We start from the raw sequence: 25,460 nt of genomic DNA, 5'->3' as shown, positions 1-25,460 counted from the left end.
TTTGCCATCTAGCCTACATTCGTTAAAAATTTGTAACATATTATTTCTTAATGTCTCATTTTCTATTTTATACCACTCTGCTGGGATAGCGTCTGGTCCTGTAGCTTTATTATTTTTTTGTTTCTTAATAATTATAATGAGTTCTTCCATTGTTATAAGGCTTTCCATCCTCTCCTGTTGTTCTTCTGTTAGTTGGGGTAATTCTGAGCTTTCTAAATATTTAAATACTTCATCTTCCTCTATGTTATCATTTTTATACAATTCTTTAAAGAAATTTTGTACAATATTTGCTTTTCCTTCTATGTCATATTTTATTGTTCCATCTTTATCTTCTAATTGTTTAATTAATTTAGATTGTCTCTGGGTTAGAGTAAAAATTATATTGCCTTTTTTGGGGATGTCTTTCCCTCCAAATATCATTCAATAATAATTCTGCTTTCATTTTCTGAAAGGTGGAGGGTAATAAATTCTTTTTTTTTTGCTATTTTCCCCCCCTCCCGAGTGATCTAGTTGCCTATTTGTTATAGCATTGAAATCTCCAATAATTAACATATTTTCCACATTTAATTCTGTAATTTTTTGATGTAATTTTTTATAAAATGTCATTTGATCTTCATTCGGGGCATATATAGAAACAATGGTAAGAGGTCTAGGTTCAATATTAACTTGGACAATCAAAATTCTGCCTTCGTCATCGCTAAATAATTGTTTGGAATTTATAGAACTCTCAACATATATTGCTACTCCTCTTTTTCTTTGATCTGCTAACGCAGCATACATATTTCCAATTTTAGTATTTAATAATAAGTTCCGATTACTTTTTTTTATATGTACTTCTTGTAATATAACAATTTGAGCCTTTTGGTTCTTGATTTTAGAGAATATTTGCTTTCTTTTTTTTGGTTCATTTAGTCCATTAACATTTACTGAGAAAATTTTTAAGTCTCTCAATGTAGTCATTTATTGTATTTTTTGGTTTTGCGCTGAGGTTGCTTTCTTCTAGCGCCTTGATCCTGCTCCTCCACTTGTGCTACTGCCCCCATAGCTTCCGCCTGTAGTGCTGTCAATTCTTTTGTTAACTGCTCCATTTGGCTTATTCCACTATTTTCATAAAAATCTCTTGCTTGATCTAAATTCTCCAATTTATATCTTGTGGATTTCCATGTCAGTGACAGTCCTTGTGGAATAAGCCAGCAAAAAGTTATATTTTCTTTAATCAAAATTTTGGTCAAGAAATGATAATCTCTTCTGTTCTCTCTAACACTTCTTGGAATTTGTTGTAATATTTTTATTTCTTTGCCTTTGTGTTGCAATTGACCAGTTCTTGCCCAGTGCAATACATCATCTCTCAAAGTTCTTCTTACGAATTTGATGTGAATCTCTCTTGGAAGGTTGTGGCGACGTATGTAGCTATTTGAAATTCTATAAACTTCGTCGATTTCTTTTATTATTTCTGCGGGATCCATCTGAAGGATTCCTCCAATAGTTTCAGCCATAGTGGCCTTTAAATCTTCATCTTTCTCTTCTATTATGTTTTGAAATCGTAGCCCATATGAAGCACGTTGCATTTCCAGATGTGTAATCGATTCATCATATCTTCTGTAACGTGAATCCGCTCTGTCATCAAAATAGTCCATTGTTTTCTCCATTTTCTCCGTCTTTTCTTCAACTGTTTTCATTCGATCTTCACTCTCTTTCAAAGTTTGTTTAATCTCCTTCATTTGGTCCTTCATCTCTCCTGTGTCTACTTTCATTTCAGCCATCTCTGTTTTTATGGCTTCTCTCTGCTGGGTTGCATCATTTTGCGATTGAAGCATAAAATCTTTTAATGCATTCAATGTCTCTTGAATTGTAACAAGTGTAGGTTGTTGTGATTTTTCTTTCTCTTTCTCCTTGGTAAACATGGTTACTGATAAGACCTGCTGTGCAGGGGAGGGGTGAGGCGAACCTTGGGGTGACGATACAGCAGCCGTTTGTTTCTTAACTGTTTTAGTATGAGAAGAAGTACTTGACATTTTGAAATTTGAAATTGATATTGTTTATATTAGCAGTATGTAAAGAGTCACTATAAATTCCAAACCTGCACAATTAGTTGCAAGAATAAGTTCCCTAGGCAAACCACACTGGAATTTCAAATAAAATTACAATATAATGTTAAACAAATAACACCTTAATTTATCTTATTACTCTAAATTAAAAATTGTATAAAAAAGAAAAGATCAATTTGGCACAGCAGAAAAAAAAACGGTAGTAGTGGAGAAGAAAAAAAAGAAGATAAGAAAAATATATATGAAGACCACTTAAAAAGGGGAGAGAGAGTAAAGAGAAAAAAGAAAAGAAAGAAAAAAAGATAAAGGAAAGGGAGCAATCTGGGAAGGGGGATTTTGATTTAATTAAAAAGGAGCAGGAAACCAAGGATTATTAACAGTGCATATGTTAAACCAAGAATAAATGTAATAAAAATTTAAAAATTGGAAATGTAGGAAACAAAGAGCAGAAATCAGCTATTTGGTATTCATATACTTATATTCTTCTTGTAGTAAAATAGTTTTGTTGATTGAAGATCTAGTCTGTTTTAGAAAGTTACTTTCAATGTAGGTTTAAAAAGGTCCCGTTGGTTACAAGAATAGTAACGGTAAAGTTTAGTCTTCTCAAGATTTCTAAAGTCTCACTTTTCCAAGTAATTTCAATTCAATTATCCAGTGTTAAAATGGAGTCGATCTGTCTCTCGCAGCTTAAGACGAAGTGTAAAGTATCTCCGCTACGAATCCGACGAAACAGCCAATAATCCAAACGAAATAATCCAAATGCGAACAATCAAGTAATCCAAATGTAAAATATAAAACATAGGAAAAATATTTCTTATATATTTATTTTCGGTTTTTATTGAAGGTTTGTGACTAGATAGATAGACTAGATAGCTTCTCCCGTGTGTGGATCCTCTGATGGGAAGTAAGATGACTGCTATGAGCAAAGGTCTTTCCACACTCCATGCATTTATATGGCTTCTCCCCTGTGTGGATCCTTTTATGGTAAGTAAGATGACTGCTATTAGCAAAGGTCTTTCCACACTCCAAGCATTTATACGGCTTCTCCCCTGTGTGGATCCTTTTATGGTAAGTAAGATGACTGCTATTAGCAAAGGTCTTTCCACACTCCAAGCATTTATACGGCTTCTCCCCTGTGTGGATCCTCTTATGGGAAATAAGATGACCTCTCTGAGCAAAGGTCTTTCCACACTCCAAGCATTTATACGGCTTCTCCCCTGTGTGGATCCTCTTATGGGAAATAAGAGAACTTTTGCAACCAAAGGTCTTTCCACACTCCAAGCATTTATACGGCTTCTCCCCTGTGTGGATCCTCTTATGGGAAATAAGTGTACTGCTTTGAGCAAAGGTCTTTCCACACTCCAAGCATTTATAGGACTTCTCCCCTGTGTGGATACTCTTATGGGAAATAAGATGACCTCTCTGAGCAAAGGTCTTTCCACACTCCAAGCATTTATACGGCTTCTCCCCTGTGTGGATCCTCTTATGGGAAATAAGACGACTTTTGCAACCAAAGGTCTTTCCACACTCCAAGCATTTATACGGCTTCTCCCCTGTGTGGATCCTCTTATGGGAAATAAGTGTACTGCTTTGAGCAAAGGTATTTCCACACTCCAAGCATTTATACGGCTTCTCCCCTGTGTGGATCCTCTTATGGGAAATAAGTGCACTGCTATGAGCAAAGGTCTTTCCACACTCCATGCATTTATATGGCATCTCCCCTGTGTGGATCATTTTATGGTAAGTAAATCCACTGCTATGAGCAAAGGTCTTTCCACACTCCATGCATTTATACGGCTTCTCCCCTGTGTGGATCCTTTTATGGTAAGTAAAATGACTGCTATTAGCAAAGGTCTTTCCACACTCCAAGCATTTATAAGGCTTCTCCCCTGTGTGGATCCTCTTATGGGAAGTAAATCCACTGCTATCAGCAAAGGTCTTTCCACACTCCATGCATTTATACGGCTTCTCCCGTGTGTGGATCCTCTGATGGGAAGTAACTTGACTGCTATTAGCAAAGGTCTTTCCACACTCCATGCATTTATACGGCTTCTCCCCTGTGTGGATCCTCTTATGGGAAGTAAGATGAATTTTGCGACCAAAGGTCTTTCCACACTCCAAACATTTATAGGGCTTCTCCCCTGTGTGGATCCTCTTATGGGAAGTAAGTGCACTGCTATGAGCAAAGGCCTTTCCACACTCCATGCATTTATATGGTTTCTCCCCTGTGTGGATCATCTTATGGGAAGTAAGTGCACTGCTATGAGCAAAGGTCTTTCCACACTCCATGCATTTATACGGCTTCTCCCCTGTGTGGATCCTCTTATGGGAAGTAAGTGCACTGCTATCAGCAAAGGTCTTTCCACACTACAAACATTTATACGGCTTCTCCCCTGTGTGGATCCTCTTATGGGAAGTAAGTGTACTGCTATGAGCAAAGGTCTTTCCACACTCTACGCATTTATACGGCTTCTCCCCTGTGTGGATCCTCTTATGGGAAGTAAGTGCACTGCTATCAGCAAAGGTCTTTCCACACTCCATGCATTTATACGGCTTCTCCCCTGTGTGGATCTTCGTATGGGAAGTAAGTGCACTGCTATCAGCAAAGGTCTTTCCACACTCCATGCATTTATATGGCTTCTCCCCTGTATGGATCCTCTTATGGGTAATAAGATGACTTCTCTGAGTAAAGGTCTTTCCACACTCCAAGCATTTATGTGGCTTCTCCCCTGTGTGGATCCTTTCGTGGATAGTAAGTTTCTCCCTTGTTCTAAAACATTTTCCACATTTCAAACATTTATATGGCTTCCCTTTTGTATCAATCTCTTTTTGAGATGTAAGGTAGTTATTTCCAAAAGAAAGAATGGATGTCCCATTGTAATTTTGTCCATTGTGTCTTCTTATAGCATCTTCTCCTTTGTTTTGGGTGAAATAGTTTTCATTTACTTGTATTTTAGCTTTAACTAGCTTCACACTTTTTCCAATATATTTTTTCTTCATTTTCTCTTGTCGGGCAAGAATGTTTTGCATCGGAGCATCAGTGGAAGATGAGCTTTCCTGATTCCAATTCTTTGACTGGTTTCTCTCAGGGCTTTCGAATTTCATTCCAATTCCAAACTTCTCCATTCCATCTTTAGCATTGATCAGTTGGAACAGTTCACAGGGATCTTGATTCTGCTGCCAGTTATGACCTTCAAAGCAAAAGGGAAATGAAAATGATGACAAGGTTAGACAAAAATGTAGAACGTCCAGTGAATTTACTTCTGAATTTGTCCAAAATTCCATTAGGTTGTATGTTTGCATAATAATAACAACAACAACAACAATAATAATAATAATAATAATAATAATAATAATAAATAATAATTTATTAGTTTTCTATAACGCCCTTCTCAGGAGGTTCTGATGAGGGGAAAGATTATAATTGGGGGAAGGATCAAAAGGAACATGAGAAAATATTATTTTACTGAAAGAGTAGTAGATCCTTGGAACAAACTTCCAGCAGACATGCTTGGTAAATCCACAGTAACTGAATTTAAACATGCCTGGGATAAACATATATCCATCCTAAGATAAAATACAAAAAACAGTAAAAGGGCAGACTAGATGGACCATGAGGTCTTTTTCTGCCGTCAGTCTTCTATGTTTCTATGACTGCATGCTCACAGTGTTGTGATATAGACATTATGATTTCTATATTCATGAGTTATGAAAGCTTTGAAAATATTTAGATGTCTCTTTCTTTATAATCTATCTATCCATCCATCTATCTATCTGCAAATCTCACTCAGAGCCAGTTTTGAATTAAAGAATGGAATAGAAAAAGAAAAGGGACCTTGGAGGTGTTCTAGTCCACCCCCTCACCCCGATTAGGCAGGAAAGCCTTCCACCACTTCAGTCAAATGGTTATCCTACATCTTCTTAAAAACTTCCAGTGTTGGAGCATTCACAAGTTCTGGAGGCAAGCTGTTCCACTGATCAATTGTTTCAACTGTCAGGAAATTTCTCCTTAGTTCTAACTTGCTTTTCTCCTTGATTAGTTTCCACCCGTGGCTTCTTGTCCCGCCCTCAGCTGCTTTGGAGAACAGTTTGACTCCCTCTTCTTTGTGGCAGCCCCTGAGATATTGGAAAACTGCCACCACTCTGGATGTGGCACAGGAGTCAGTTCGCAGAGAGCGGAGATCTAAAGTGCTTTAGGGATAGATCACACGACACCAGTAGTACAAGATCCCAGGTGAATAATATCATGTGATCTCACACCTTCAGGCATTGAAGAACTTTAAGAACTGAGGACTGCATGAGATCCAGGGCAAAAGTCTTTGGAGATGAAGGGACCTTCCCTCTCTCGGCCAACGCTAAATCATTTACCATATTACAGACCCCTCCGGGAATATCAACCCTATTGCACACTTTAGAGTCATCGGCAAATAGGCAAACCTTCCCTACCAAACCTTCCCCTATGTCACTCACAAACATATTAAAAAGAATAGGACCCAGAACAGACCCTTGTGGCACACCGCTTGTAACCTGTCTCTGCTCAGAATACTCGCCATTAACAATAACTCTCTGATGTCTACGCTTCAGCCAGCTTGAAATCCACTGAACTATCCAGGGATTAAGTCCAATCTTCACTAATTTATCTATCAGCTCTTTATGTGGAACCGTATCAAAGGCTTTGCTGAAGTCCAGATAGGCAATATCCACGGCACCACCTTCATCCAACACCTTTGTGACATAGTCAAAGAAATCAATGAGATTAGTCTGACATGATTTGCCTTCAGTAAAGCCATGCTGATTTGGGTCCAATAAGTTATTGTTTTTTAGATGCTGATTTATCCTCTTTTTGAGTAGAGTCTCCATCATTTTAACTACAACTGATGTCAAGCTAACTGGCCTGTAGTTACCAGCTTCTTCTCTACTGCCCTTCTTGTGGATAGGCACAACACTGGCCATTCTCCAATCCTCAAGAACATCTCCTGTTAACAGGGATTGGTTAAACAAATCAGTCAGGGGGGTAGCAATGACAGATCTGAGTTCTTTAAGAACTCTGGGGTGGATGCCATCTGGACCCATTGCCTTATTTATCTTTAATCTTTCAAGTTCTTCTAAGACATCAACTTCTAAGATCACTGGAGCTGAATCCGTACAGCTGGAAGCAATGCTATATCCCTCTATAGTATTATTTTATAAGGTGTCTTTTGCGAAAACTGAACAGAAGTAGCTATTGAAATGGTCAGCGATCTCCTTATTCTCATCAATGCATGTATTATTCCCGGTACTAAGCTTTGTGATGCTGCAGTTTTTCTTCTTCCTATCACTAATATATCTGAAGAAGGTTTTATCCCCCTTCTTTACAGATTTTGCTATTTCTTCCTCTTTTGAGGCTTTAGCAGCATATATTATCTGTTTCGCCTCCTTCTGTCTCATTTTATACACCTCTCTATCAGCTATACTTCCAGACTCTTTATACCTCCTATAGGCAGCTTTTTTCATTGACTAGAGCCATTACATCATTGCTAAACCATAGCGGTTTCTTCTTCCTTTTATTTATTATTTATTTATTTTATTTATTTATTACTTAGATTTGTATGCCGCCCCTCTCCGAAGACCTTTAGTTATTTGTCTTACATACAATCCAGTGGCTTTTAAGATGGCCTTTTTTAATACAGTCCACTGGGTGCTCGCTCCTGCCATTTTATCCCTCCCCTTTAATTCATTATTTAAATATTCCCCCATTGCATTAAAATTTGTTTTTCTGAAATCCAATACTTTGGTTGCAGTATAGGATTGCTCACAATCAGTTTTTACATCAAACCACAAACATAGATGGTCACTGCACCCTAAATTTTCTCCCACCTTGACCTCTGAAACCCAATTCCCATTTTTAAAAACTAAATCTAGAATATTCTCCCCTCTAGTTGGTGTCTTAACCAGCTGTGCCAGAGCTGCTCCTGTAAAGGCCTCTACTATATTCTTACTTTTGCATGTAAGGGCACTGGGGATATTCCAGTCAACATCAGGCATGTTGAAATCACCCATAACCACAATATCTCCCTTTAGTGCCATTTGGGTAATCTCATCCACCATCTTGTTGTCATGTTCCTCAGATTGCCCTGGAGGCCTATAGATCACCCCAATTCTAATGACAGAACCTTCTTTATTTTGCATGCAAATCCAGAGGGTCTCCAGATCTTGACATGTATTTTGAATTAGTGTTGTTTTTAGACTTTCTTTAACATAAATGGCTACTCCACCTCCCTTTCTCTCTATTCTATCCTTCCTATACAGTGTATATCCTGGTATGGATATTTCCCATTCATTAGAATCCTTAAACCATGTCTCAGTTATGGCAACCAGATCCAAATTATCTCTAGATATTATGGCCATTAATTCACAGAGCTTGTTGCTCAAGCTTCGAGCATTCGTGCACATTACCCGAAGAACATTATTTTCATTATTAGTTTGCCCCTTATCATCAACAACTACATCTATTTTATTTACAGCTCCCTTTTCATAAGCTTCCAAAAACTGATTTATCCACATTGGTCGGGGACAGAAATCACCCACATCAGTTACATCTCTGTCCCCTTTACCTAGTTTAAATGCCTGTCCAAAAAAGTTCTGAATTCCTCACCGAGCACCTGGGTACCTCTGTATGATGGATGCAAACCATCCCTCTTAAACAACTCCCTATTAGACCACCTACTGACATTATGACTTACATAGCCAAAACCTTCAGCTTTACACCACTGCCTTAACCACACATTAAACTCTCTGATACACGTTGTTTTACCCTCTTGGCCACAAACCGGTAACACCTCTGAGAAAGTCACTGAATCTGTTATTTTACCCAGCTCCACACTTAGACATTGAAAATCTCTTTTTACTACATTAACATTTCTCTGGGACAAATCGTTTGTGCCAAGATGCACCACCACATCAACATTATTACCTTTACTCACAGCCTTGACAATGTTTGTAATCCGCCTCCTGTCCCTGCTGGCAGTGGCTCCTGGAAGACACCTCATCACCTTCACCACATCCTTCCTCTGTCCCAAATCAACACCTCTGACAATCGAGTCACCCACAAGAACATGTGTCCTCTCTTTATTTCTACTAACTGGACTTGGTTTGGTGACACTATGCTCCTCATTTACAACAACTTCTCCTTTGAACATCCCCTCATTCTCCGCCTGAGGGGCCTTGCTAATATCTACAACATCCTTACTATTTAAATACGCAAGAACATTATAGGAATTGGATACAGAGAGACCAAAATTGTTATGTTTTTGTTCAACTGCACGTAATCTTCCTGAACCAACAGTTGTCCAAACAGCCCTCCTCCTCGGGGGGCGCTGTGGAAGTGGAGGCTGCACACATGGCTGCATTACAGCACGTGGCTGGGACAAACTTTCCACTTCTGCCTGCAAATAAAGAACTAACTATAATCTTCATTCTTGAACTCTGATTGGTGTCACACTCTTACCCAGAGAGACCACGTTCCTATGGTTTTCCAGCATGACTTCCGAATGCAGCACTTTCTGGTCAGGATCCAGCTGAGACCATTCCTCCTCAGAGAAAGTCACAGCCACCTCCGCGAAGGACACAGGACTCTCCTGAACACGGGGAAAAGAACAGAACGGGAGGATTCATAACATCTGTTTATCTTCATCATTCATTTAGAGAAGAGGATAGAAGGGGAACTCATCACATTTGTAGACAAGACCAAATCGACAGGAATAACAACACTCCAGGATATAAGATCGAGATATAGAAGGATCAACAGATATGGGCCCCATCTGACAAAGCAAAATCAACAATGAAAAATGTAACCACGTTCATTTAGGAAAGAAAACCCAAATGCATTCGCATAGAAGAGGTGATACCTGGCTTAATAGTAGTAAGTGCAACAGGGATCTTGGAGTCCTAGTGGAAAAACACTTAAACATGAGTCAGCAGATAATGTACAGTTGCCACCAAAAAACCCAAAACCCAACAAAATCAGAGGCGGCATTAAGAGGGATAGAATCAAAATGACATGAAGTCTTTATAATGCCTTGATAAGACCACACTTGGAATATTGACTCCACTACAGGTTGCCAGATGGAATCCCCCCGGAATTTTATAAACACCACCAGGACTTATTAGAACCACGTATGTTAAAAGTATACAACGAAGCCTTACTTCAAGGCAACCTTCCCAAAACATGGTCCGAAGCTTACATCACTATCATTCCGAAAGAAAATAAAGTTTAAAAATACCTAGAAAATTACCGACCAATCTCTTTACTAAATACAGACTATAAAATATTTTCGACAATAATTGCAGAACGTTTTAAAAAGATTCTAAATATTTATTTATTTATTAATAGAGTTGAAAGGGACCGTTAGGTCATCGAGTCCAACCCCCTGCCTGAGCAGGAAAGTATAAATATTATTCACTCAGACCAGAATGGATTTCTACCAGCAAGGAATATTAGTAATAACACTCGGACCATACTTAACACCCTAGAATATTACAATAAAAACCCCGACAAACCAATGGCCCTTATATTTATAGATCTAAAAAAAGCTTTTGATTCTTTATACAGTATTGGGAATATTTCATCGCACAAATAGAACATATGAAATTTGGCAATAATTTCCTTAATTTAATTAAATCTATTTATTCACACCAATCAGCTAAAATACTCTTCAACAAATCTATTACAGAAGAAATAACAGTAATGAGAGGTGTACGTCAGGGATGTCCTCTGGCACCTCTAATATTCATACTTGCCATGGAAACATTACTAAAATATGTAAGAAATAATAGACAAATACACAGAATCGAAATAAAAAAAGAACACTTCAAACTTCAAGCCTTTGCAGACGACATGTTATTCATAATTCAAGATCCACTCAAATCAGCTCATATCTTATTGGACGAACTTCACAGATTTGGGGAAATAACTGGTCTCAAAATTAATGTAGATAAAACCAAAATTATAACCAAAAACATGACAGAAAAACAAAATTCCCTACTACAACAAGCTCTTAATCTAAAAATTGTGGAAAAAATTAAATACCGTATATACTCGAGTATAAGCCGACCCGAGTATAAGCCGAGGCACCATTTTTTGGCACAAAAACTGGGAAAACTTATTGACCCGAGTATAAGCCGAGGTTAGAAAATGCAGTGGTTACTGGTAACTTATAAAAATGGAAACCAATAAAATTACATTAAATGAGACATCGGTAGATTAAATGTTTTAGAATATTTATTTTAAAGAGGGTAAACAATATTTATTTCAAAGTGGGTAAATAAAAGCAATCTGATATTTACAATAAATTAAATAAAATTAAATAAATTAAAAAGTAAAAAAAGTAGTTCAATCAGCAACCAAGCTAAAACCTATGAGTCAAAATTCCTCAAAACAGGATTTTAGAGACTTAATTTTTCTCTCTATAATCCAATGATAAAGTAGAGAGAAGAACAAAACAATATTTTTTCAAATTCAAATTGCACAATAATTTCACAAAATTCTTTTTCCCATCTAAGAATAAAAGATTTTCAGAGACATAAAAATTGCATAACATTCTACCAAACTACCCCAAGCCATGCAACCAAGTTAATTACTGAGTAAATTTATGTACAGGATTGCATATTAAATCAACTCTTTATTCTGAGTTAAGCCTTACAGATTTCAATAGGACTTACTTACAGGCAACTGCACAGATGGACTGCAGTTTTAAGCATATCTATCAGCAAGTTCCCAAAAAACTGAGACTTATTCTGAGGTAAATCCACACAGAAATAACAATAGATTTAAATCCAAGAGGTAAATATTAATATTATTTTAACACTAAAACTTAATGCTAAGTGAGTACAGAAATGCTAAACATGTTAAGTATTCATGAATCTCTATGGGGTAGAAGAAAGCAGCATAATGTATCTTATTTTTACAATCTACTGGCAGGCTAAAATTAGTACGATTGTATATTGCTTGTACCATAACAAATCTACAGAATGAATCCAACAAAGCCCTTAAAAAGTACTCAATTCCTTTTTCTTTTTCTTCTACCCTTCTTCCTTCTCTCTCTCTCTCTCTCTCTCTCTGTCTCGCTCTCTGTGTCTCTTGAGAGAGAGGGGGGAGGGAGGGGGGAACTTTATCAAAGTTCTATAGAAAGGAGACTTTGAAAAAAAGCAGAGAGAGAACTTACCTCAAAATCTAATCAGGGAATTAGTGCAGTAATTGTACAAGCTGGAAACTTTGCTGGACCTGGGGAAGGGAAGGCAGCTGAAAGATGCCGACAGGAGCTCCAAGAGGGAAGTAAAAGGGGGCTCCGAGTGACGCAGCAAAGTTGCCAGCCAACTGCTCCGACGGCGTGCGAGAGAGGAACAGACGATGGGAAGTCAGAGGGGAGGGGATTCCTGCTTCATGAGTCCCCCCCCCCCACCTTCGCATCGTCTGTTCCTCAACTTTGCTGCGTCACTCGGAGCCCCGTTTTACTTCTCTCTTGGAGCTCCTGTCGGCCCTCCCTCCCAGCAGGCGCTCCTTTTCTCTCTCTCTCAGTCATCAGTCACTCCGCGCCTGAGCCGAGCCAGCGGCGCCCGGGAAGTCTCCCTCCCTCCCTCCCGCCCGCCCTTCTTTCTCTGCCTCGCAGACGGAGTCGCCGGCTTGACTTACCCCAATGACTCCTGGCCATGTCTTCTCACAGCGGGCGGAGAGGCCGGGAGTGGCCGGATCCCGCGGCGGCGGGGGAGGAAGATCTGCCCGTCTACCTGGCGCGCCCGGGCACCGCCGACCAAGTGCCCCGCCAGAAGTATGGCGGGATGTTCTGCAACGTGGAGGGCGCCTTCGAGAGCAAGACGTTGGACTTCGCGGCGCTCAGCGTGGGGCAGCGTGGAGCCCGCCGCGCCCCATCTCGGGACCACCAGGAGCCCCAGCAACAGCACTCTCCGGCGGAGGCAACCCCGAAGGAGCCCCCGGCCGGCGGCGTGGAAATCCGGCCCCCCTCAGGCAAACAGCGCCTGCAAAACCTCGGCCACGAGGATTACAGGGTCAGAGAAGGGGCGGAGGAGGGGAGTCTCCCCCCGGCGAGGGATGGAGGAGGAGGAGGATGGGTGGTTTTGCGAGCATGGCTGAAGGGGGGGGGGGTGTTAAAAGACGCCGCCTTACTCCAGATGCACGGGTGTGGGGGGGGATGCTCGGACCGTTTGCCGGAGAGTCAATCCCGCCCTCCCCGGGGGTGATGTGCACTAGACGGGAGCGCGGAGAGAGACTGGCGTGCTCTGCCCCAAAAAGCATCTTTCCGTCCTCCTGAAAACTACAGAGTTTGGATATTGGGTGGTGGTGGGTGGGGTGGAGAGAAGATGTGGCCCCGCACTTCTATCCGGACTGCACCGAAGGTGTGGCGGCTGGCGAAGTGGAGGTGGGTGGAGGTTGTGTGCTTTAGTGGCGGTTACAAGCAGGGCGCTCTATTTCCCGAGGTTTTTAATTCTTTCCTCTTGACGCATGAAAAAAACCCCAGTCACTTAATTATACGCGCGGGGCGTTTACTCTGAGGCGGGCGGCATTTTTAAAAAAATAAAAGTTCGAGGAATCTTGTGGTTTACAGGGGTTGAGTTTTCTCCTGGCAGTTTCCCCGATTCGCCCCTCACGTGTGTTTTGCAGCTGCCGGGCTCCCGCGGTGCGCCCTCTTGTGGTCACCCGGCACCCTCTTGTGGTGACCCGAGTATAAGCCGAGGTCGGGTTTTTCAGCCCATTTTTGGGGCTGAAAAACTCGGCTTATACTCGAGTATAAACGGTACCTGGTCATCTTAATTTCAGCACATAACAACACCATAAAAAAAGACAATTATGACAAACTTACACAAGACATACAAAAAGATCTAGCTAGATGGACAAACCTAAAATTATCTTTAATGGGCAACATTGCCGCAATCAAATCAAATATCCTTCCTAGATATTTATCTCAAGTAGCCCCCACTAAACTAAACCAATCATTCTTTGAACATCTCCATAAATTCATTCGAAAATTCATTTGGACAAAACAGAAGGCAAGAATAAAACTAAAAAAACTCCAAGACCATAGGTCTAGAGGTGGTTTTGGCCTACCCAATTTCTATCTATACTATCAAGCCACGATTATGACCAAAATCAAAGATTGGATAACTCTCCAAAATACAAGACTGCTCACATTGGAAGGATTTAACATACAGTCAGGATGGCATCCATTTTTAATGATGGAACCAAACAAAATACCAAAACACTTTAAAACTCATTATATAAGAAATACTCTAATATCAATATGGCACCAAATTAAAAAAACCTACTACATAGCAATTCCGAAATGGCTATCCCCAAATGAATTTTACACCTATTCGACTGCCTTTTCCACTCCAAAAATAATAACCTACTTGATTCCAACGACAACATCTTAACTAGACAACAGATAGAAGAAAATGGAATACACATAGATTGGTTCACATACACTCAGATAAACGCTAAATACAAATACCATAAAAACACTTTTGGGTTTCAAAATACCAACCCCCTCGATTTAATACTATTTGGACCCAACATAAAAATAATTTCCAAACTCTACACCTATCTACTAAAACAAGACACCATAGAAGAAATAGTCAAAGGATGTACGATAGCATGGACACAAAACTTTGGATATACAATAAACCTTACAGAATGGGAAACAAATATTCACAATTAATTATAAGCTGACACCTGCGATATCCTACAAAGAAAACCTCTACAAAATGATTTACAGATGGCATCTGTAAATGCCACACTGTCAAAAATGTACCCAAATATATCACCCCTATGTTGGAAGTGCAAAGAGAAAAAATTCTGGACAGAAATTAAAAGAATAATAGACCAAGTCATATCGAAAAAGATTACAACCAAACCCGAACTGTTTCTCCCAGGTGTCCTCAGACAGAAAACTACCAAAGAAGACAGATATCTTATCCTACAAATATTGACTGCCGCCAGACTAACATACGCCCAACAATAGAAAGAAAAAATCATCCCCACAACTTTAACTATTATTAGCAAAATCATGGAATTCTCCAAAATGACAATGGAAATACAAAATAAGAATGAATCTGAGTCCTACAAGGCCTGGGAGAAGTGGTAGAGATGGCTATCCAGCACTAATCACAATAAAACAGAAACCAACTGAAAACCCCTTACTCTGCACCAAAGGAAAAACAAATACAACAAAAACATAGACCAAATTTATTTATTTATTTTATTATTTAGATTTGTATGCCGCCCCTCTCCGCGGACTCGGGAGATACAAATACAAACTAGATGTTCTGTCTGAGTTCAATTCCCCTGATACCTATCTATAAATTACTAACAATGTAACATACAACTATCCTCAATATACACACCCACGGCCACAACACTAATTTAATAATATGTCGTTAAACTACATACGCCTGCTATACTGCAGGTACCACCCCCCTCCCTTTCCCCACCCAAATCCCATCTTATCTTATCTAACCATACTAATATATCGCTAACTAAATCTATAGATACGAAACCATAAAACATTAAATATTAGGTATAACATGATGCACAGTTGAATGTTTAAAACTGATACATAATAAGTTATATATTTTATGTTGAAACATGTCTATTGTTCTGTATCCCCCTTACTTTTTGTATCCCTATTTCCCCCCCCTTTTCTTTTTTTCTTTTCTTAAAAAACCAATAAACTATTTAAAAAAAGAAAAAAAAGAAAATTGCTTTAACAAGTTCATTGATCCTGCAAAACCTTCAGTGCCTTTCACTAAAGTAATCCCACTTCTGGATCAAGTGATCTATTGCCCTGTCTATCATTGATTGATCTAGTAGTCTGACCCATTGGCTGAAAGGAAGAAAACAGAGAGAAAATTCCCTGGGAAAATCATTTCTCAGCTTTTGCAAGGCGGGAATGTTTGATCTCCTAATCAAGGCGCAAATCACAGGACTGGAAATTATTTTGTATTTGTTTTGTGTATATTTATTCTTATTTCTTGAAGGACTTTGTAAAACTTGCTTCTTGTAAACTCAAAGTTGGAAGAATACCTAGCAGAAGACAACCAGAGCAAGCTGTGCTGGCTAAAAGGACCTTGAACCTGCTCTTCTGCTCTCCATGTTGTGGGAGGACACAAAAATAATCCGGGCCAAACAAGGGGGGGAAATGGAAGGAGAGAGCCCTCTGCACACCCGCTTCACTTCCTGAGAGGAGAATAGGAATCTCATAGCTTTTCCCTTTCTTACTTGATTTGAAGGTTCAACCGCTGTTTCATCTCCGTCACAATAACCAGAAAGATTCATTCTTTGTCTCTCTGTAAGGAATAAATAATTTCAAAATGCATAATTAACAGAATAGGAGAAGAGAGAGAGAGGTAGGACAGATGGGTCATCGGAGGATCTTCCATTACCTTCTGTGGTGTCCTGACGTGGATCTTCCGAAGGGATCCTCCAGGAAATTGGTTCCTCAGGGGGATTTGATGGATTCCTCTTTCCCTCAGGATCTCTCATCTCCACAGTGCAGCACTTCAAAGAGGAGGAAGGGAAAAAGAAGCAGAATTAATGTACATCACACAACACAAAGCGGATTCCCAGGTTCACAACACAACATCAAAGCCCCCAATATCCACCCGTGAGATTGAGTGAAAGAACGGAACAATGTCCTACAAGAATTGGAGAACTGCCACATGTGATGAACAACAGAGAAGTTTGGGAAGGAGGGGTGAAGAATTCAACCACGTTCTCTACTGTTTTTTAAGCTCCCAAAAGTGTCTCACCTGCAACTGGACCTGCTCCTTCTGCTCCTCCACCTGGCTCAGGAGGAGGCCTTCCGCCAGGGCCACCGCCTGGGAGCTGGTCTCTGCTCCACACTCCCGCACCCAGCCCTCCATCTCTGGGGGCAGAAGGGACAGGAGATGCTCCAGAACCACCAGGTCCAGCATCTGGGCTTTGGTGTGTTTCTCTGGCCTCAGCCGTCGCCTGCACAAGTCGTGGAGTCTGCTGCAAAGTCCTCGGGGACCCTCAGCCTCCCGGTATTGGATGTAGTTCCAGGACTGAAGTTCTGAAGGGAGGATGGGTTCTTCCTCCAGGATCTTCTGCCAGGGTCTTGTCCAGAGCTTCCCCCCCTTCCCAGGTTGAGTGGCTGCAGGGCCTTTTCCGCTTCCCCCCTTTGCAACAGGTGGGGTCTCCATCCTTCCTCTGTCCTGCAGAGCAACTCCAAAGGGGTACAAGGACTCTTGTGGGTCTCCAGACGCCTTTTCCTTCACGGGACCATTTCTGGGAACACAGGACGGATCCCTCCAGGTGATCCCGCTCTTTTCTTCTTCCCCCAGGAGAAAATGGGGCCTTGCAAAGACCACAAATGGCTTCCGGTTTCTGTCTCTGAGGTGGAAGGAAAAACAAAGGCCCAGAATGAGAAGGTGGAATTCAGCCCCTGAGCGACCTTCCCCCAACCTGCCCGGAGCCCCAAGAGGCTCATCCCAGCGCAGGGCCCAGGTCCCCCGAGCAGGGCCGGGAAGGAGGCAGCTGCAGAGGCCGCTCCGCTTCTCTCCCCCTCCGGAGACAGGATCGGGCCCTCGGGGAGCCTGGGGCGAATCCCGCCTCCTCCCCTCGCCCCGCCTCTTCCGCTTCCCCTGCAGGGAGAGGGCGGCAGGGGAACATGGGCACCGGGAAGGGCCCCCCCTCACCTGGGACACGTCTGGGGGTTTCCCCGCCGGGCTCTCGCTCTCACGCGGCACCAGCGATGGAGGAGAGCGAGTGGGGCGTCCTAGAGCGGCAAGGCTCAGTGATGTCACTTCCTTCTCAGCCTCCTCTGCAAACCCCCCGTGACGTTCGCCCTCCGGTGGGCCAATGGGGAGTTTCTTTCCCTTGGCAGACATCGCCCCCTGGTGGATTTGGGGCAAAGTGCCCGGATGGGAGGAATGGCGGGAAAGAGACGCGCCTGACAATTCAATCTCAGCTCAGACTTTCAATGTGAAGAGAGGGAATTTCATGGCTGGAGAAGGAAAGTGCACAAAGGTCCCAAACACCCCGTGGTGGCTGAGGGAGGGCGGGCTCCTGCCTGAGGGGATCTGTGCCCTGATTGGTTGCTGGGGATGGGAAGGTGGCGTGTCCCCTTTCCCCGCCTTTTTCCTCTGGGCGCTGTGTGAGATTTACCTCAGGAGGCTCCCGACTGTCTTCTCTGCTGCCAACGTTCATTTCTCTTGATAGAAAAGGGCCGATTTTTCTCAGTGTCTCCCTCTTCCTTTGGACAGCAGCCGCGTGTTTCCTCCACATGGACCTTTTTCCCTTCTTTCCTGCGGGGAGGGAGGAAAAACTCCCTGGAATGGAGGCCCAGAGACTGGGAGCAGGAGGGCCCAGTGGGAGCCCCAGAGATCGGGGCACAGGGAGGTTTCTCTCCCGCTCTGCCCACAAAGGGAACCATCCAAGGAGGGAAGGCAGCACCCTGGAAGTCCAGCCTGGCTTAGGGGGACGGGTATCTCCAGAGAGGAATTGGGATCATTAGACCATGGTCCACAACACCCCGGTGGGGGCTTCTGGCAGGAGATGAGCTGCCCCTCACAAGGACCCAGAAGGTCAGCTGTGGGAACCCACCCCCTCTCCTCATCCAAAGGCCTTGAGAGTGAAACTGAAGTGAGAGGGAGACGAAGGTTTAGAAGCTGATTCCCAACTCAAATCTCGGTGGAATCAACCAAATTGCAAGAAAAAAGGACACAAAACAGCAGAGGGAGAAACCAAATATGGGGTCAATCAAAATGGGACTCTGATGCACCAATGCGAGGAATAAACCAGGCAAATCCCAGAGAAAATCTGGAGGCTGCAGAGGCCGCCCCACTTCTCTCCCACTCCAGAGACAGCAATGGCCCTCGGGGAGCCTGGTGCGTATCCTGCCTCCTCCTTCTCGCCCAGCTTCTCTCCTCTCCTGCTGGGCCTTCGCAAAGCCCCACCTTCCCACACTCCACTTCCTCCTGCAGGGACAGGGAGGCTGTGGAACATGGGACCCTGGAAGAGTACCCCCATCACCTGGATATCCTCCCGCCAGATCCTCCGTCTCATGCGAACACTAGGGGTTAAGGAGATTGAGTGTGGCGTCCTGCAGTGGCAAGCCATAGTGATGTCATTTCCTTCTCAAACTCCTCTTGGGGGGGGGGATCGGGAAGGGCCTGGAGTTCCCCTTATGGAAAGGGGACTGATGGTGTCCAGAGCCCTGACAACCCTTGGATCGCAGGATACCAAAGCCATAACAAGATCCTTGCTGGAGGAGGATTTGGGAGAATGCAGAGGGAGACCCTCACCCCAAAACCAGGCTCTGCCTACAGCTGGGCCACCTCCTTCTAGGCAAAGGAACCGACATTCTTGGGGAAGGAGGTGGGGAGGGGTCCAAGTCCCAGATGTCAGCTTACCTGGGATGGGGAACAGCATGGAGTGTGGAAGGAATGGGGGGGGATCTTGGGGGAAGGGACAGTGGGGGCAAGATGGAGGCTGAGGAGATCAGGCAAATCCCAAGATCACTGGAGAGCTTTGGACGGGATCCCTCTTGATCTCCTCCTCCACCAAATCCTCTAAGTGGCACAATTGTTAGATGGATTGACGGGGGAGGGGTGGGGGTGTCTGGGTGAGCCCTCCAAGAGGGTCCTTAAAATGTCCCTTCCATCTCAGAGCACTTTGCTTAACAGTGTTGCTCTTTGTTGAGGGACTGTTTTAATAATTTAATTCTATAATGCTGAAGAACATTCAATTCGTTAGTTGTAAATTAAAGCTGGGATCTAATCTGTTGCCATCGAGACAAATAATTCCAGTGTGGGTTTTGTTTTGTTTTTCATAAGCCCATTTGCATCTGGGAGCATTAAAAAAATCCTTGTGGACCAGCTATAAAAAGGCAATGGTTTTACAAAGTGAAATTGTGACTTTGTTTGAGGAAGAAATGCAAATTCTGGATGCGAAAAAATATTTCAGCAAGAAAATGGATGGAGCATTTTTTAATCTTTTTGACATTTTATTGAAAACAAATTTTATACATTTTTTTTAGTAGCTGATACAGCCTTTCATGCTTCTGAGGTCGCTAAAATGAGGACAGATTGCTGGGGACAATAAGCTGACTTTGTACACGGCTCAGAGGTAAAGTGGTAAAGCATTGTGGAGTAGTATATAAATCTAAGTGGAATTGCTATTGCTATACAGTTTCTCCAGAGAATGGATCCTTTTATGGGAAGATAGATGACGATTCTGAGCAAAGGTCTTTCCACACTCCATGCATTTATATGGTTTCTCCCCTGTGTGGATCATCTTATGGGAAGTAAGTGTACTGCTATGAGCAAAGGACTTTCCACACTCAAAGCATCTATACGGCTTCTCCCCTGTGTGAATCCTCTTATGGGAAATAAGATGACTTCTTTGAGCAAAGGTCTTTCCACACTCCATGCATTTATACGGCTTCTCCCCTGTGTGGATTCTCTTATGGGAAGTAAGTGTACTCTTATCAGCAAAGGTCTTTCCACACTCCATGCATTTATACGGCTTCTCCCCTGTGTGGACCCTCTGATGGGAAATAAAATGATATCGTCGAGCAAAGGTCCTTCCACACTGTATGCATTTATATGGCTTCTCCCCTGTGTGGATCCTTTTATGGGAACTAAAAGTATCCTTTCGAGCAAAGGTCTTTCCACACTCCATGCATTTATATGGCTTCTCCCCTGTGTGGATCCTTTTGTGGAATATAAGATGACGTCTTTGAGCAAAGGTCTTTCCACATTCCACGCATTTATACGGCTTCTCCCCTGTGTGGGTCCTTTTGTGGGAAACAAGACCACTACTTTGAGCAAAGGTCTTTCCACACTCCATGCATTTATATGGCTTCTCTTTTGTCTCAATCGCTTTTTCAGATGTATGGTACTTATTTCCAAAAGAAAGAATGGATGTGCCATTGTAATTTTGCCCGTTGTGACTTCTTATAGCATCTTCTCCTTTGTTTTGGGTTAAATAGTTTTCATTTACTTCTACTTTAGCTTTAACTAGTTTCACACTTTTTCCAATATATTTTTTCTTCATTTTCTCTTGTCGGGCAAGAATGTTTTGCATCGGAGCATCAGTGGAAGATGAGCTTTCCTGATTCCAATTCTTTGACTGGTTTCTCTCAGGGCTTTCGAATTTCATTCCAATTCCGATCTTCTCCATTCCACCCTTAGCATTGATCACTTGGAACAGTTCACAGGGATCTTGATTCTGCTGCCAGTTATGACCTTCAAAGCAAAAGGGAAATGAAAATGATGACAACATTGTTTTAATTGTCAGGAAATTTCTCCTTAGTTCTAAGTTGCTTTTCTCCTTGATTAGTTTCCACCCGTGGCTTCTTGTCCCGCCCTCAGCTGCTTTGGAGAACAGTTTGCCTCCCTCTTCTTTGTGGAAGCCCCTGAGATATTGGAAAACTGCCATCACTCTGGATGTGGTACAGGAGTCAGTTCGCAGAGAGCGGAGATCTAAAGTACTTTAGGGATAGATCACACGAGAGCAGTAGTGCAAGATCCCAGGCTACTAATATCATGTGATCTCACACCTTCAGGCACTGAAGAACTTTAAGAACTGAGGACTCCACGAGATCCAGGGCAAAAGTCTTTGGAGACGAAGGGACCTTCCCTCTCTCGGCCAACATTTGCCCTGGATCTTGTGCAGGCCTTGGGTAGCCGGGAACAGAGGCCTAGAGCATTATAGTGCGATATCACATGAGATCAATAGTGCTACGTTTTCTACCACTGACTTCTCATATCTCTCAATACTTTAGGCTTCTTCTTTCTGCAAATGCACCCAAGTAGGCAAAGGAACCGATGGAAAGTTCTGTTCTCACCCAGGTTTGGAGGTTTGAGACAAATGACAACACACTCCTCTCACATGGCCTCCAGAGGACACACAAAAGCACACCTCGTTCTTTTTACACAACCCAACATATAAGTTTAAATAGAAACGGAAAAATACAGATGTGAAATGGCACATAAAGCATCTAAGCCAAGAGACATTGACTCTTTCCTTCCTTGGAGCACCAGAAGGCCAGATCCTTTCCTTCTCCCTCCCAGGAGACGATGTCTCATTATATTGGTTGTTTAAATAAAGAACTAACTATAATCTTCCTTCTTGACCTCTGATTGGTGTCACACTCTTACCCAGAAAGACAACGTTCCTATGGTTTTCCAGCATGACTTCCGAATGCAGCGCTTTCTGGTCAGGATCCAGCTGAGACCATTCCTCCTCAGAGAAAGACACAGCCACCTCCGCGAAGGACACAGGACTCTCCTGAACACGGGGAAAAGAACAGAACGGGAGGATTCATAACATCTGTTTATCTTCATCATTCATTTAGACAAGAGGATAGAAGGGGAACTCATCACATTTGTAGACAAGACCAAATCGACAGGTATAACAACACTCCAGGATATAAGATGGAGATATAGAAGGATCAACAGATATGGGCCCCATCTGACAAAGCAAAATCGACAGTGAAAAATGTAACCACGTTCATTTAGGAAAGAAAACCCAAATGCATTCGCATAGAAGAGGTGATACCTGGCTTAACAGTAGTAAGTGCAACAGGGATCATGGAGTCCTAGTGGACAAACACTTAAATATGAGTCAGCAAATAATGTACAGTTGCCACCAAAAACCCAAAAAAATCACAGGCGGCATTAAGAGGGATAGAATCAAGATGACATGAAGTGTTAGTACCACTGTATAATGCCTTGATAAGACCACACCTGGAATATTGACTCCACTACTGGTTGCCAGATGTAAGAAAGATCTCGAGACTCTAGAAATAGTGCAGACAAGAGCAACAAAAATGACTACTGGACCAGAGGTCAAAGCATGGCTGTTTTACCGTTGCTGGAATTGGGGGTGTCTACTTTCATGAAAAGAAGGACCAGGGAGTGACATGATAGCAGTGGTCCAAGACACAATGGATGGAAAGTTTTCAAGGAGAGAACCAACCCACAAGTTAGGGGAAATTTCCTGATGGTGAGAACAACTAATCAGTGGAATGACTTGCCACCAGAAATTGTGGTTGCTCCAAAAGTGGAGGTGTTGATGAAGGAATTGGACAGCCATTTATCTGAAATGTTATAGGGCTTCCTGTCTGAGCAGGGGGTTGGACTAGAAGACCTCCAAGATCCCTACCAACTGTTACTCTGTTCCATTGTTCCCAAATTACTACAGCAAAGAGATGCACCAAATTAAATGGTTGTGCATCACAGAAGTTGTAGGTTCAGGTGAGAGAATGGGCAAATATGAACATTGCTTTATCAAGTTCATTGATCCTGCAAAACCTTCAGTGCCTTTCACTAAAGTAATCCCACTTCTGGATCAAGTGATCTATTGCCCTGTCTATCTTTGATTGATCTAGTAGTGTGACCCATTGGCTGAAAGGAAGAAAACAGAGAGAAAATTCCCTGGGAAAATCATTTCTCAGCTTTTGCAAGGCGGGAATGTTTGATCTCCTAATCAAGGCGCAAATCACAGGACTGGAAATTATTTTGTATTTGTTTTGTGTATATTTATTCTTATTTATTGAAGGACTTTTTAAAAATTGCTTCTTGTAAACTCTAAAGGTTGGAAGAATACCTAGCAGAAGAAGACAACCAGAGGAAGCTGTGCTGGCTAAAAGGACCTTGAACCTGCTGTTCTGCTCTCCATGTTGTGGGAGAACACAAAAATAATCCGGGCCAAACAAGGGGGGGAAATGGAAGGAGAGAGCCCTCTGCACACCCGCTTCACTTCCTGAGAGGAGAATAGGGATCTCATAGCTTTTCCCTTTCTTACTTGGTTTGGAGGTTCAACCGCTGTTTCATCTCCGTCACAAGAACCAGAAAGATTCATTCTTTGTCTCTCTGTAAGGAATAAATAATTTCAAAATGCATAATTAACAAAATAGGAGGAGAAGAGAGAGAGAGGTAGGACAGATGGGTCATCGGAGGGTCTTCCATTACTTTCTGTGGTGTCCTGACGTGGATCTTCCGAAGGGATCCTCCAGGAAATTGGTTCCTCAGGGGGATTTGATGGATTCCTCTTTCCCTCAGGATCTCTCATCTCCACAGTGCAGCACTTCAAACAGGAGGAAGGGAAAAAGAAGCAGAATTAATGTACATCACACAACACAAAGCGGATTCCCAGATTCACAACACAACATCAAAGCCCCCAATATCCACCCGTGAGATTGAGTGAAAGAACGGAACAATGTCCTACAAGAATTTGAGAACCGCCACATGTGATGAAGGCCAGAGAAGTTTGGGAAGGAGGGGTGAAGTATTCAACCACGTTCTCTACTGTTTTCTGAGCTCCCAAAAGTGTCTCACCTGCAACTGGACCTGCTCCTTCTGCTCCTCCGCCTGGCTCAGGAGGAGGCCTTCCACCAGGGCCACCGCCTGGGAGCTGGTCTCTGCTCCACACTCCCGCACCCAGCCCTCCATCTCTGGGGGCAGAAGGTACAGGAGCTGCTCCAGAACCACCAGGTCCAGCATCTGGGCTTTCGTGTGCTTCTCTGGCCTCAGCCATCGCCTGCAAATGTCGTGGAGTCGGCTGCAAAGTCCTCGGGGACCCTCAGCCTCCCGGTATTGGATGGAGTTCCAGGGCTGAACTTCTGAAGGGAGGATGGGTTCTTCCTCCAGGATCTTCTGCCCGGGTCTTGTCCAGAGCTTCCCCCCCTTCCCAGGCTGAGCGGCTGCAGGGCCTTTTCCGCTTCCCCCCTTTGCAACAGGTGGGGTCTCCATCCTTTCTCTGTCCTGCAGAGCAACTCCAAAGGGCTCCAAGGACTCTTGTGGGTCTCCAGAGGCCTTTTCCTTCACGGGACCATTTCTGGGAACACAGGACGGATCCCTCCTGGTGATTCCGCTCTTTTTTTCTTCCCCCAGGAGAAAATGGGGCCTTGCAAAGACCCCAAATGGCTTCCGGTTTCTGTCTCTGAGGTGGAAGGAAAAACAAAGGCCCAGAATGAGAAGGTGGAATTCAGCCCCTGAGCGACCTTCCCCCAACCTGCCCGGAGCCCCAAGAGGCTCATCCCAGCGCAGGGCCCAGGTCCCCCGAGCAGGGCCGGGAAGGAGGCAGCTGCAGAGGCCAGAGACAGGATCGGGCCCTCGGGGAGCCTGGGGCGAATCCCGCCTCTTCCGCTTCCCCTGCAGGGAGAGGGCGGCAGGGGAACATGGGCACCGGGAAGGGCCCCCCCCTCACCTGGGACACGTCTGGGGGTTTCCCCGCCCGGCTCTCGCTCTCACGCGGCACCAGGGTTGAAGGAGAGCGAGTGGGGCGTCCTAGAGCGGCAAGACTCAGTGATGTCACTTCCTTCTCAGCCTCCTCTGCAAATCCCCCCCGTGACGTTCGCCCTCCGGTGGGCCAATGGGGAGTTTCTTTCCCTG

The 25,460-nt window shown here is 43.2% G+C and overlaps 2 protein-coding genes and 1 pseudogene across 2 annotated transcripts; all 3 read right to left on the bottom strand.

Moving 5' to 3' along the window:
- Positions 1-25,460, bottom strand: part of LOC139162978 (zinc finger protein 208-like) — a 65,276-nt pseudogene that overhangs the window by 23,103 nt on the left and 16,713 nt on the right.
- Positions 16,035-17,802, bottom strand: LOC139162957 (zinc finger protein 202-like). Its single transcript, XM_070743869.1, has 4 exons — positions 17,757-17,802; positions 16,848-17,451; positions 16,482-16,596; positions 16,035-16,385 (listed from the first exon to the last, which is right to left on the bottom strand). The coding sequence occupies exons 2-4, from the start codon at positions 17,259-17,261 to the stop codon at positions 16,156-16,158; spliced, it is 759 nt and encodes a 252-aa protein (XP_070599970.1). The 5' UTR covers positions 17,262-17,451; positions 17,757-17,802; the 3' UTR covers positions 16,035-16,155.
- Positions 24,318-25,320, bottom strand: LOC139162968 (zinc finger and SCAN domain-containing protein 31-like). Its single transcript, XM_070743880.1, has 2 exons — positions 25,276-25,320; positions 24,318-25,008 (listed from the first exon to the last, which is right to left on the bottom strand). Exon 2 carries the CDS (start codon positions 24,816-24,818, stop codon positions 24,372-24,374), a length of 447 nt encoding a protein of 148 aa, XP_070599981.1. The 5' UTR covers positions 24,819-25,008; positions 25,276-25,320; the 3' UTR covers positions 24,318-24,371.

The sequence above is a fragment of the Erythrolamprus reginae genome, chromosome 2 (genome assembly GCF_031021105.1).
Source record: "Erythrolamprus reginae isolate rEryReg1 chromosome 2, rEryReg1.hap1, whole genome shotgun sequence".
Lineage (NCBI taxonomy): Eukaryota > Metazoa > Chordata > Lepidosauria > Squamata > Dipsadidae > Erythrolamprus > Erythrolamprus reginae.
This window is presented reverse-complemented; position numbering and strand designations above follow the sequence as displayed.